General features: G+C 47.2%; 1 protein-coding gene across 1 annotated transcript; it reads right to left on the reverse strand.

Annotated features, from left to right (window-relative positions):
• Window positions 1-2,140: 2,140 nt before the first annotated feature.
• Window positions 2,141-14,495, reverse strand: LOC135908325 (lactosylceramide 4-alpha-galactosyltransferase-like). Its single transcript, XM_065440087.2, has 3 exons — window positions 14,341-14,495; window positions 5,202-5,270; window positions 2,141-3,175 (listed from the first exon to the last, which is right to left on the reverse strand). Exons 1-3 carry the CDS (start codon window positions 14,444-14,446, stop codon window positions 2,349-2,351), a joined length of 1,002 nt encoding a protein of 333 aa, XP_065296159.1. The 5' UTR covers window positions 14,447-14,495; the 3' UTR covers window positions 2,141-2,348.
• Between the last annotated feature and the right edge of the window lie 336 nt (window positions 14,496-14,831).

Here is a 14,831-nt window from a genome sequence, read left to right on the forward strand (position 1 = left end):
GAAGAATGAAAGAGCGAAAGCAGAGCACCGCGGAAGATGAAATACCCCAATAGTGGAGAGTGTACGAGGAATAAAGAAGTGGGGGAGCGTGCAGCGGTACCAGGAGGCGGAAAGCGGAGGAGGAGGGTATGGCGAAAGCGTGATACGAAAAGCGTAGTACCGCGCAAGACATGCGCCGATGGCTACGAGATGGCACCAGAGTAGCGCGCGCCATCTGTGAGGTCTGCCTGGGTGGTCTGAAGGCAGCTGACGATTCGCATGATTTGGTCGACGGTCTGCTTGAGAGGTTGGATGGTGTATTCGCCTCTGCCGTCCTGTTGCATGTGGAGGCCGAGGTTGCGGACGCGGTCTACTACGGGTATTACTTTGCCGTCGAGGGTGAGTATGACGTGGGGCATTCTATTGAGCTTTCATCGTGATTCCTGTCGAGGACTAATAGTTCCGACTTTTCGGGGGAGCATCGGAGACCACTTGTTTTGGCATATTGCTGGACGACGTCGGTCGCTTGTTGGAGAGAGTCTTATTTATCTCCTTCGGAACCAGTAGTGTTCCGCATAGTGATATCATCGGTGTAAACTGCATGCTTGAGTCCTGCTATTGCGTTGAGTTTGTCAGCAAATTTACTCACAGCAATGTTGGAAGGGGTGGGTGATAGAACCGAATCTTGTGAGGTTCCATTGTTGCGGGTAGGTAACGCCGGGGTTCGGAGTGAGCCAATGCCTCATGTGACCGTGTCTTTGCTTAGAAAGGCACGTATGTAATTCTAGGTGCTACGACCACAGTTCGTGAGACAGATGTGTAAGGATGGCATAGTGAGCCACATTGTCGAAAGCACCTTTGAGGTCGAGTGCTAGAATTGCTCCGGTGTTGTGTGGCGAGATGCGTTCAAGGACTTGTTCCTTCAGCTGAACAAGGATACCGTGGTTAGAACGGTAGGGCAGGAATGGAAACATTGTTTCGGGAAAGAGGTCACTGGATTATAGATAATGCAGAAGTCGGTTCAGAATGACATATTGCCTAGGCATGAAGTCTGATATTCTTCTCACATTTTCCATGGTGGAGGGTTTGCCTCGCTTAGGAATGAGTAGGATGTCCGCATGATTCCAATTTGCTGGTAGCGTACGCGCTTACCAAAGATGATTAAAGAGCTAAGTAAGAGATTTAATGGTGCCGTCATCCAAATTGCGCAGCTGCATGTTGTTTGTTTTGTCCTTGCCTGGGGTGGTGTTTCGTGTCGGTGCATGGGTTGCTTGTTGCACCTCAGAGAGAGTGATCTGCTCGTCGAGGCCGTAGTTCTCGCTCTTGCTATACGTTTGAGGTTGTCCCTCTGCGGGTTCGAAATGGCCTATGTACCACACCCAAAAGTCCTCCAGGATGCGTCATCAGAACACAAATGGTTGTGGATGATACGTTGGATTGTTTGTTGGCTACCTGCTTTGCTTTGGAGGAAGGGGGGGGGGGATCAGTTCAGCTAGAATTTGTTTTTGAATATCAGTATTGTGTATCGGTAAAGAATTGATAAAGGAATTAGATAAAGAAAATTAGTAATAAAGTTGAAAAAAATGTTACTAGCATGTTTATAGGCCGAGGAATAAAACGTCGGTAGGATGTTGCTATACGATTTCTAAGAAGTATTAAGATAGTAAATCCTGCTTTTATTGTTTGAAGCATGTTCATTCATGGTTCAAAGAAAGTTCCTTATTAATATTTTTATTCAATATAGGTGGCCAATAGTCGACAGAATGCTGGTATCAAGTATTTAGGAATTAGGAAAGCGGTATGAAAACATTTAATAAACCTTTGGTAGCTTCTAGAAACTTTTCTCTAGAAAATATTTATTCACGCTTACAACAAATTTTTGTTAGGGCAGAAGCAGCTGTGTCCAATGGACGCGCGTGTGACATACCAATGCTCATCACACCTGCAATGCTTCACTAAGGAGCTTATTTAATAAACCTTTTTTGGCGAAACCACTTCTTTCACAGAAAATGAATAATGTAGGCGCATTTATATTGTGTACTGTGGAACATATGAAAATCCTTATTATCATCCTCTTTTGGCATGGTTATCTACGACAAGTAACAGCACGAAATCACATTCCAGAAAAAAAAATACAAGCGATTTTTTAGTGTGGAAGACATCATTTATTAGTGGATGATTGCAATGCAGGCTTTAATGTGCACATTTTCAGCTCAATCGTTGCCAGTATCACACAAGGGGTCATGGGGAACATTGTTTGCTAGGACCAAGTGAAGGCATTCGTCATGGCAGGATGTATTAAAAGAAATAATTACTATGGCATTCCTTCGCCTACACAAGGTAGGCTAGAATTTCCGGATAAAATTTATTCAAATATATTTCTTTGAGGCGGCTAACTTGTAGACTTGCGGACAGTGATTACGGGCGAGAATGTCTATGGCACAACCAGATCCGGCTACCACCCGTTTCTTTACGCTAAACTTGTTCCAAATGTGAACGCCGCGGCTGCCGTTTATTGCCCTGAACACCGCGGATACTTTTGAGGGATCGAACAATGTCCGCCAGGATGGAAATCCAACTCCGAAGAAGGTGGACGGGTGCAGGAAATTTACGCGCCGAGAAAATACAGCGTCTGAAGGCAGCCGCGACATCAAAAGGGGCCCGCATGAGGCCCAAACACCGGGATTGTATTCGCGCGAGCATTTATCGATAAGCGCTTTGAGCACGGGGTGGTTCTTGTCGAAGAATAGTACACTATTACCCACAGTCCTGTTTTTGTACTCGTAGACGACACTATTTCTTATTCCTTTCAGCGACTTCATTACGATCACGTCCGTGTCCAAATATACACCACCGCGCTTCCAAAGCACGACACAGCGCAGAAAGTCACTCAGATGTTCCACTTTGTAAGGACTGCGATTTAGTGCTCCCTCTTTGGCATGAAGTTTGGCTAACGCAGTCCCCGCAAGTTCTTTGCTCGCATTGAGCCCCGCCGAGCGAAAATTCGACAGTTTTGAAAGTAGGCGATGGTAAGGACAGTAAGAGGATCTGATGTTTCCTGTAGAAAGCAGATGCACTGTGTAGTCGGCATTGTGTCGGCAAGCCGACTCAATGCTGCAGGCTTCCCTGGCGTTGAGTCTCCGTCTATAGGATGTTTCGAGGAACCATATGTGGTCGTGGTTGTTCTTCAGAGACTCTGCAATAAGAATAAAGAAGAAAGGTAAAGGCTCCAGTGACATTTTGATATCCGTATGTTAACTATTATGAAAAGCACTTCGGTGCTTCTTGCATTATAGTATCAGATCCCCACTTAATTTTGTAGAGAACCCCAGGTATGTTATAAACCCATGACTTTGAACTTTTCGTAAAATTTTGCTAATGCTGGGGCCATATATGAGGAAACCATATCATTTTAATTTTGTGTCAATGTTCTAACGTCAAACTTACGCAACCCCTGACGCCATGCAATAGTAGCCGAGGGCCCACAGCGTTGTTTGAACAGATTAGGCAAGCACTCTTCTCGTTAATAGGAGGTTAGTTTAGTGTGCTTTCAACGCGAGTATCACGGCCTACTTTGACAGCTTCTTCTTATCTAATTATCTCACGTAAAAGGGGAGACGGTTTCGGTGGGGCTGAGCTGGCGCAGTGAGAGCAGATAAACATTGGAGGAAAATGGTGCCGACGTCTGTGATTGGTTCGCTTCCCCTTGCTTAGATTGTGGCGGCTGGTCGAAAATCGCGGCGGTGTGAAATGATGAGTTAGAAAAAAAAAAAAGGTGCCTCTATACCGAATCCTCAGCAGAGAGTTCGTAGAGCGATGTCGTACACGTGCTGAGCGGGCTCTACAACGTTTTACTGCTACGGAAAATAATTTATGCTTAGTAAAGGAATTCATTCTCTCCGGCAGCTCCGAGTAGCTCGTGGCGAAGCAGTTGGCAGTTGCGCTAAAATATTAAGACACCGGAACGCGACAGAAATACTAGTAGCCGAGGTTGCTTTGCTTGAGGAAGTGGCGCTTCCAGGCGATCTGTCTCAGTAGGGCGCTGTTGTACAAGTTCTTCTTGGCGTGTGTGACAAGGATGGATGAGGATACAACGACAGGTACATGTCTACCGCGCGAGGATACATCTTGCATGGTTTCGGATCTCGTGTTTATAGCATCTGGACGATGCCTTTTATCAAGGGGCACTGACAGGTGTAATTATGTATCCTTTTTCCGGGGACTGCATTTGACCCGCTAACGACCTAACGTTATGGCTATGCGCAATACGCGCCGAAATCATTTTGAAATAACTTGAATGTTATCTTTTATTCAACCTGTTGCGTATGTTCTCGGCACACCTTGTGTAGTCAGACTGTGCGTGCGACCCAAATTGTGCAGTACTTTCTTGAAGGCACGCGCACGCAAGCGATTATGGCGGAAGCTTTCATAAGGTAATTATAAAAGCCGATGCGCTTGATTTGAAGATCAGATCTTCGACGAACCCAACGGTGTTCGCGTTATCGTCGGTCTTTTTATGTCACTTGCATTTAGCGGCACAAGTCCCAATAAAGAGTTAGTCTCGTCATTCACACTTTTGCTATGGTGTTCCTGACAGTCACTGCAACGCGGCAGTATATACCAATATACGCATGCGTATACCAATGCACGCATGCGTGCGTGCGTGTGTGTGTGTGTGTGTGTGTGTGTGTGTGTGTGTGTGTGTGTGTCTGTGTGTGTGTGTGTGTGCGTGTGTGCGTGTGTGCGTGCGTGTGTGTGTGTGTGTGTGTGTGTGTGTGTGTGTGTGTGTGTGTTCGTGTGTGTTCGTGTGTGTGTGCGCGCGCGCGTGTGTTCGTGTGTGTGTGTGTATGTGAACTGTCAGAGCACATGCATAACCACATTACATACATCTCCATAGCATACATAACCGCATTCTACATAACCACATTGTCAATATAACCATAACCTTCTACATAAGCACATTATCTCACCGTGCCCGAGCTATGACGACGAACACGCCACGACGCGCGCGGATGTTGCTGTGCACAGATGAGCAAAATTTACGCGTGGTGTAATCTACAGATGAGCAAACGAAGCTGACATCACATGTTGCGCTGACCATCTTATAGTACAATCTATTTACTATTCTTCCCACTGGTCAAGAACTAATATAAAATATAATGTGGTTTAAGTACATTCAGACAAGGCACGACTTCAAGTGTGTACATAAAATCTTCAATTGCCTGAATTTAGTATCTTGTTGTACCACTTCTCGTTGAAGAACAGGGACCTTGGTAGCTGTTTCTGTATACCTGAAATATAAGTGTTGATATTATTGGCAAACAGAACCAAGTGAAACACCTCACCAACATTAAAAGCAACCGGTATTAAGAAAAACATTAGCCATTCCAATGGAAGGAAACCGGTAGGCCTCCAGCGTTCTGCCACGCCGTGCTATATTACAGCTACCCCAATGGGTATAGGCATTAAATTAGAAAGCTGTTTCGTCCTATCTCATTTTCGACTAGTACTGTTTGCAAGGGTAGCGGAGGGAAATAATATTGTCACGAAAAGACAAATGAAGAAGCACCCGGCATCGGTGAGACAGACAGTTGTACAAGATGGCGTACACAAAACTCAAGCCGGCGTCCGCAGCCTCTACTACTTCTTCTTCTTCAGCGCCCACCTCTTGCCGAGTTCGCGTTCCAGTCACTTCATTCGCAGCGGTAGCGCGTGACACCTTGCGGCAATAATAAGAATATTATAGTATGCTCCCTCTACTTCATAATTGGCTTTCCCGTTAACCACCTACGTCATATTCAAAACATAGAGCGCAAATATAAGAAGTGTACATAAAAGCAGTTTCACAAAGTTTGCTGCAGTGGTTACTTTCGTTTATTCTCATCACACCAGTGCTACCGCACAAGCTCACCACGTGAGCATCGACAGGGACCAAATGGCCATCAAGCCACGTTGCGTTACTTTCACTCAACTTCAACAGACACTTCAACTTGGTTTGGACAACCTTTGGGCTTATCTTTGCAGTGTTTTGGTGACTACCCCTTTTAGGATTCAGACAACAAAAACGCCTTTAAGGTATCTGGCGCGCAAGCACAAAAAAAAGAAGAATGTGCAAGTTTCTGAAAGAATTGTTACTAGACACGGTTCAGCCAGCTTAGATACCTCAAGCTTGCAGAAGACTCGAGTGAACGCCGCCATTGGGCTCCACATATATATCTGCGTAGGGGCCCACGCAGTCATAATCACCGCTCGTCATTGTTTCACGAATCTCGCGCGTATAGCGATCTCTATCCCGGGACACAATCACAGGGTGGTGAAAATATTGGTCACGCCCGTAATTGCGTAAATGAGCCATAAGTTGACTACTTCCTCTGTTCAGTGCTTTCAATGCCTTTATCTTGAATGGCGTTAACATAGCTATCAACGCAAATCATTTATATGACGTGGCTATGCCATTACTGAACGTCATTATTAGTGCGAAAAATTCATTACCCACAGCTCCTCTTGAGCGCCACGGGATGTCAAAAGTTGTGTCTCATTAGTAGAACGGCTCTCGCGAATCCGGTTTCATATCTGGAGCGAGAGGGTGGCCGCAATTTCGTGCATGTGAGAGAACTGGTGGTAGACTGTGCACCGTTCAGGAGACAGTGGTTGTCCCAAATAACATGCTTGATTTCATTAAAGTGCTATCGGTGATTCTGTAAATATGCGACATTATAGTATACATGTTCATTATTTTGACAAATTTATGTTAAATGTCCATTGGGTCACTGGTTTCTTAATTTCATAGATTCTACCATTCACGTTCGGCTATCGATTTTCGTTTCTGTAGGGCAGCGCGAGCCTCAGTTGTTCGAGCCGTATAACAAGGGCGCTTGCGGTGACGTTCATTGAATTCGGCTGAGATGAGAAACTTCTTGGGGCGAGCGATTTTGGTGAGGAAATGGTCCTATGGGAGGAACTGGAGACTCATTGCAGCCCTTATACGTACTGAAACGGGAAGGAACGGGTCGCTCTTTTATAGATGGCCCTGACGTCACTTGCACGCTCATATGCCATCAGTGTAAATCGTGACTTTACACCTAGGGCTGACGTCAACATCAGCGACCGCCACTTGCGGATGGAAGAACCGAAGCGATGAAGCCGAAATGCGATTTGTCAAGCGATAAGTGATCAAGAGATAGAAAGGATGCGTAGAAAGGCGGAGAGGCGAACCAGTGCTAGCCGATGTTGGCTACCCAGCACGGGCGGAAGGACTAGGGGGATCATGAGTGAAAGAGAGTGGAAGGGGAAAGTGAGAGTAAGACGAGAAACACCGCGTACACGTTACAGGTGTGGGGGGCGGCGTTCCTAAAAGGTATTGGGAAGGTCTGTGGACTGCGGGAATTCCAGTGGCTCAAATAAAGCCTTCTGCGTGGAGGTTCTTTGGGAGCTCTGGTTTAGAGCTTATATTTCTGATAGGGAACGATTGTAGTGAACGATAGTGAACGATTGAGAAGACATCTAGATGACAAAGCTAGAAGGGCGATGATGGCACGACCACGAAGGGATGGCGACGATGGTTTGAAAAGGGACGGGCGATCGCGACCGTCTGACGACGATGTAATGGCGACGATGGCATGTCAACGGTGTGTAATTCCGATTAAATGACGACAGCATGATTACTATAAAATGACGAAGAAGGAACGCCGTCGATGAATTGACGAAGGCGGTTTGAAGACGAGGGAATGACATTGTAATGACGTTAATGAAGTGGGGAGTATTGTTAAAGGACACCATGACCACGATGCGAGAACAACAATGGTAGGACGACGACTGGGTGACGACGACGGCATGGCGTAAGTTCGATAATGAAGTTAGAACGACAATGGAGAGGCCTTGACGGCACCCTAAATGAGATAATGACAAGTGTACGAAGACAATGGTGTGACGCCGTCTGTATCACCAAGGCTAGCATGACGAAACGGCATGGCGAGAGACCGATGACGAAGCTCGAGTGAGGATGATGGAATCACCAAGACGGCATCACGACCACGATGTGACAACGAATGTATGATGGTTGCATGATGAAGATGGCCTGACGACGACAGCGTGACGAGAGCGAGATGAAAAAGCTGAAATGAGCGCGATGCAACAACCCTGACGGCACCACGGCCTCAAGCTTATAACTAGTGGCTCAAAATGGTAGACAGCTTGGGCCACTGGGTCCTCGTAAAAGCTTTGACGACAATAGAATGACGCGAGTGACATTGTGAAGCTGGAATGACCATGATGGAAAGACCATAGTGGCATTACGACCACAAGCTTTTGCCTAGTTGTAGCTTGGGCCGCTCGATAGGCGCAATAGACTAGACTAGGCTGGATTGGATTGGACTGGACAAGGCAAGACAAGACAAGACAAGACAAGACAGACAGACAGACTCAAAATGGCTGGAGTAGGCAAAAAAAACATGCAGATACCACGCTACAGTGGCTACAAGGGGGAAGTGTGAGGAGCGCGCCCGGGCAGGCGAAGCGCTTTGGAAGGAAAGGGGCAGATGGCGCTGCAGCGCGCATACACGTCAGATTCTTCGGCTGCAGCGTTGGTAAACGCGTGTTTTATACGCGGCGGACGCAGTTTTTCTTTCGTCATGTTTCCATGGCTCTCACTATATTACAGAAATCGGTTCTGCTGGACACTTGGTTGTACAAGAGAGCCGGAAATATTACTGAGTTAATTCCAAATTGAGCAGAATGTCAAGAGAAAGCAGACTTACCGTTTCCATGTTGGATCGCCCAACAGCGTAGATTATTTCGCGACGGGTTGATTTCTGCTGTACTCGGACAAAGCACCACATGTTCAAATGCGCAAAATTTCTGAATAAAGCTTTATTTTGCTAAGCTGCTCTGGTAGCGGCAAAATAAAATGATTTCCTGGTACTTGGGAGTGAAACCTCTTCCAAACAGTCCTTAGGTAACCCGCCTCAGTTTCAAGTGCTTCTTTTTTTCCCGCGATGATTCCCTCTCTTTGTTAAGGGATTTCATGTAGAAATGAAGGCGTGTTAGCAGGAAAAACTTGGTGATGTGGTTGGTAATACTCAGCCCATGAAGTTCACAGCCAATCAAGACATTGTTCTTCCTGAGACAGCATGTCAGCTGATCAAGGCTGTCATAGTGCAGTTGGTTGTTGCTAAACCACATAGAAAAGGTGAGTTCTAACGCCTCTACAAACGAGAAAAGTTCGTGGGATGGGTAGAGCAGACCACCTTTGTCACAAAATTTGGTAAATGTCGAGAGTTCTTTGTTAGCATTCTCCGGATTCACGAGAAGCTGATCAAAACAGTCTTTGCAGTGAGTTTTCAGGATGGTCTTTCGTGCAACATACCCTGCAATGTAAAACACCAGGCGGCTGTCGCTCGTTTTTTCATTGTACACATGGTCAGAGAGAAGCTCAGATTTCTGGAGCCTTTGTGAAGCATCTTCTATCTGTCCTCTGTCAAGAAGTTCATCCACTTCACCGCCTGCTTCCTTCTCACCCAGCAAAAACTGCAGGGTGCCTCCTTCACAGTTTCCGCTGCTCGGCGCTTTCACTAAGTTATAAAAACTTAGGCAATTAACAGTGATGAGGAACTGGGTTGCGTTGGGGTGGTCATTACAGCCGGAAAACTGACGTATGACGCCAAACAGTTTTTCCAGGCTATCCTGACAAAGGCGGCTTGTCAGCAAGTACTTGTACCCAAGCTTGTCATGGACATACTTTAACAGATCTAATGTTGCATGGAGGGTAACCCTCAGTCCTTCAGCTGTGCTTGCTGACAAAAAACCTACTCTGGAAGGTGCCAAGGATCTTTCCCATTTGTTAAGGTACTCGATGAAATCTTTGATGTTTTTCTCTTGAATGGACCCAAGTCTTAGAGCTTCGGATGGAATACGTGCTGTCATCGCCTCTATTAGCTTGGCCATTGTGCTGACAAATGCCTCAGTTGCTGCTGGGTCACCCCAATTCCTTTGAATTTCATTCTTGTAAAAGAAAAGGCCACGAACGACTTCTGAGCTGAAAAGTTGGAATGCTAAGTTCACCCTCATTTTCTCAAAATTATTGGGCTTCACGTGGCATGCACTAATTTTTGGCATGACCTTGAGGGTGACTGCACATTTATCTTCCTCGTGTGCCACCCTGATGTGCTCAATGTAGGCAGCACCATCCGGAGTTTTGTAGAAGCACTTCAGGAAACCGTTCCTTACGCATTTTATCAAGTGGGGAAAATCTGACATAAAAAAAAGACGTCTTTCTTTATCAACAGGATGAGCAACCGACGACTTCACACAGCTCGAGGAACCAGATATTCCAAATATGCGCCACATAGAGCGGTTCCATGAAGCGCCATCAGCTGTCACAAAATCAACCTTCAGGCCAGCTTTTTCGGCAAGAATCACAGCTTCTAGGACGATTTTCGACAACAGAGCTGCCTTCACATTGCCCCTTGAGGCAAAAACACCAAGTATTTGATGCCAAGAACCGCTTAGAGGTTGAAACATGACCACTAGACCGTGATCACAAGGCACATGTTTCTCACTTTCGGGGGTGAATTTTCCTAAGTCCACAAGTCCCTCAATCTTTCCCCCTCCAACTACACTGAAACACTCCGACAGTTTCATCTCATCTATTATCAGGCCACCGTGGCACCTGAATTCATCCATGGTCTTCGTTTTCTTGCCAATCCCTGCAAGCACAAGGGAGTTGAAGCCAAACCCGCTCTTATACTTCCGCATATATGTCTTCAAGCAGGTTCTGTTCGGGAGTGTTAGTATTCCCTCTCTTCTGACGTGCTCGTAGAGTCTTGGACTCTTCATGCGCATTATAATGCACTCGAGTAGCCAATCTGGGTTGTATTTCATCCCTCTCAGTGATTTGCGACGAGCTGCCTGAAAACACTGCAGTACCGCGAGCCTTTGCTTAGGTGGAAGAGCTTTTAATCTGTCTTCCAGGACGCTCTCTTCCAGTTCTACACTCTGCCTCTCAAGATCCTTGATGGTTTGTGTGTAGACTGACAACTTGGCCTTGAGTCGCCGAACAGTTTGCGTTTGAAGTTTTTTCTTCCTTGAGAGTCTGGGAGCTGAATTCTGGCTACGACGCTTTTTTGATCGCTGGTTCAAAAGAGCTTTTCTTAGATGCTTGCACATCACACATGGCCTACTGTCATGCGCTACACCACGACACTTTATGCTTGAAATGATTGCGTCAAAAAAGTGAAATTTCTTGCTTCCCAACGCAAACGGAAATTCATCGACTGTGCCGGCTCCAACACAGACTTCCATGCTGTCGACCTCTTTCAAAAGAGATGTAGGATCGGTGGATGACAGCCCCGACTGGCGCACTCCCTTTAAAAAAACATCTTGTTTCACACAGTTCGCTTCTTGTGAAAACACAACCAGCTTGCTTGCATATAGGACCCGTTTATCCTTCCCTGGTTTGCACACACTGTAAGCCACAGTCAACGGCGAAGGGTTCAACGTGTGCATGCCCCACGAACACGACGGTAAAGTGAGGTCCTGAAACGAAGCTGTGCAGTACGGAACCTCCTCGAAGCCCACACTCACAGAAACGGCACTGTCTTCTGCACATTTCTTCTTGGCTGGAGCTGTGGGTTCAGGCTTTGCGGGCCGCTTCCTGTCAGGCGGCAGTTGCTTCGATAAATACTTTGGTAGGTTTGGGAAAAGCGTGGGCACAGCTCCAGGAAGCAACAGAGGCCTGCTTCTTTCGATTCGGACGAGCTCTCCATTCACTGTGTGCTCAAAGTACCTTGAAATGTACCTTGTGTCGAAATGAAGCTCGCACACCGCAGAGTTCTTCTCGAGTTGTTTGTCAGCACGCGGTATAGCCCGCTGCCACTGCGCCAACGCCAGTTCATTCTTGGGTACACCAAACAGCGACAATTTCATCTTGCACGATTTGTAGCCAGTAGTGCACCCAGGCACAAAACAGTGGCTCTGTTTTCTGGGCATCACCACACATACAGCGCACAAGAAAAAACTCACACAACTGCCGGCAAAGCCGAGAGAAACACGTGCAGCACAGCTCACGCCAGCTTATGCCACCGCGCCTTGCCCATCGACTGACGTGCAAACGTCGTCGAGCGCCGCCTGTCGGATCCTCCTCAAAGGCCTCAGTGGACCGCATACGGCGAGCGGCGCGCTGCTCACACTTCCTCCTTGTAGCCACTGTAACCACGCACTATGAGAATCGATTTAGGCGAAGCATTGTCTGCTGTTTGAGTTCGTTGACGTTATTAGGCGATCGACGATGCTGAATATGACGAGGTGGCCGCAGCCTCTCGGGATTCTCAGCTGCTGGTTATGTATCTCTTGTAAATACATCGTGTAAAAGGTTTTGTACCGTGACATAATGGTGGGCTTGAGGGGTACGCGTCTCCCCCACGAAGCTCGGCAGCGGACAGCTCACCCAGCCTGTAAACATGCTTCCAGCGACAGTCACCGCGTCTGGAGCTGCATTGCCGACTACGCATAACCGGTACGTTGCTGTACCTCAGCCGCAAAGTGTTGACGAGTTCACCGGCCTTGATGGTGCTTACGTAGAAGAATGGTTGAGGATGTATAAGCGCGTTAGCAAGGTGAGCAGGTGTGATCTGACCCTAATGTCAGCCAGTGTTCTGTTCTGCCTCGACGGAATACCGCGAGCATTGTTTTACATACACGAGGAAGGGCTATCCAGCTGGGGGCTGTTTAAAGAGAAGCTGTCCGACATTTTTGGCAATTCGACCGGTCGACAGCTAGTCGACAAGCAACCACTCACCAAACGTGACCGAACAGCTACCGAATCGTATGTCTCCTACTTTCAGGTCGTCCTGGCCCTCTGTCATAGAATCGACGCGTCCATGCCAGAGCGCACAAGGTTGGACACATTATCAAAGGCATCGAGGACGACGCATTATTTCTGTTCTTTAGAAACCTATCGACTGTCGACGCCATTGTGAAGGTGATTTCGCCGTTTTGAGCAGGCTAAGAGTCGTAGTGTAAACAATCTGTTACACAGCTTCCAAATACTGTAGCGACCTCTTCTTGTACCGACCCCATCAACCAATCTAGCTTTTACGCATTTACGCCCCATTTACGCATTTGCGACCAGCATTTTACGCCATGCACTCGAAGCAGCTTTTCGTGCCTCGCCTCAACAGGCGTCTTGGAACTACACTGTCGAATCCGTGATTGAATCCGTGGTTCGCCAGGAACTCGGTGATATGAGTCTTCCCATCGTCTTCTCCTTGAGTCGTCCTGACACCGGCCCTGCTCCTATGCATTGGTCCTATTAAAGTCCACCTTACAGTGCCCGTTATCCCTACACTGCCCAAAACACATCGGACTCGCGTAAAACTGAGGACATGCCGATCTGTTTGTGCTCCGGCCGAATCGGTCACGTTTACCCTCACTGCCGGAGCCGTTGGCCGTCCCCGCCTCGTAACACCTTCTGGAATTCGAGTTCGCCCGAAGTTCTTAACCGTCGTGGACATTGTCCTCTTTTTCCACCGTAAAAATATGCTGACGGCATAGGACAGTCGTTACGTGAACTGAAATGTTACCTTGCCTGCTCCACTTGTGTTGGTTGCTCTTGCTCCGCTCGATGCTTTATGCGAGCCTCCTCCTCCTCGGTCCTACGTGAACGCTTCGGCGCCATCCTGGATTCTAGTGTTGTATCTCACAACAATCTCTCACGTACCCTCTCTCTAACTCCTCGCTAAGATTCTCCCCACGTTCTCCCTCTACTGTCATTGCTGTTGCGGGTGGGCACGGACGCAAGCGCGGCAGCTCCCGCACTGCATTTGTAGGGGGTCACGCCTAGTTACGGCGTCCAGAGGACATTGCGCACATGCGACGCGGCGTAAATGCTCACACGCGAGCTTCTCATGTAGTTATTTCCTGCGTGCGACGCTCCTATCATGTACTAACACGATAGCGTTAAGGGCCCTGTGCCACAGCAAAATCCAGTGTCCACGCCGCGAGCGTCGCCTGGTGAATAATCATTCATAACCACAACGGCGTGGACCCCATACGTGGCGCATACCTTGTCTTATATTCTTTAGAAAGTTACTCCTCGCATTTTTTAGAATGATAGCTCATAAAGAAATTTCACTAAACGAAATACCGACAGTGCATGCCTTTTATGCTTTTGTGACACACCCACGTCTCAACCCCGTCCTGACGCGACGGGCGTTAGCGGCATGCAGGACCACAGCAGCAGCAGCAGGGGAATCTCGAGGAATGAGGCAAAGAAAGCTGTGCTTCAAAATGATAATAACATTGATAATCTAATGAAAAATATGTCAGAAAGAACAAGGAGGGTGCTTTCGCTTCGATGTCGCTCACCATTAGTCCACAACAGATGTCCCGCGAGGAAAATCACGAAGAGCACTGTAAGACAGGCGAACATTCGCAACTTCTTGTTGCTGACCACATCTTGTGTGGACGCCATTTTTCGAATACAGCCGCTTCTGGATAAGGTAGGACAGCGTTGTTGTCTTGTCTTGTCTTGTGTCCCAGAAAGTGGCGCGTACCCACTATGGGGTATTGGCCAAGAAGCAGGCGGTTGTTGTAGGACAGTGTTGGATATACACCGAGAAAGCTACTTCTTCTTCCTCCTTCACAATTATGGCACGTACCCACTAGGGGGGGATTAGCCATAGTTATCAATGTGAACATAATATTCATTTCCTGATTCCTCTTAACTTATGAATCTGTACTATGTATATCTAAATAATTGTGATTAGAAATTATTTTTCTGCTGTTTTGTTTTCCTTAATTGTGGCCATGCTAATTTTGATGAAGTTACTACATTACGAAAATAAGCGAGATAGTTT

The sequence above is a fragment of the Dermacentor albipictus genome, chromosome 1 (genome assembly GCF_038994185.2).
Source record: "Dermacentor albipictus isolate Rhodes 1998 colony chromosome 1, USDA_Dalb.pri_finalv2, whole genome shotgun sequence".
NCBI lineage: Eukaryota > Metazoa > Arthropoda > Arachnida > Ixodida > Ixodidae > Dermacentor > Dermacentor albipictus.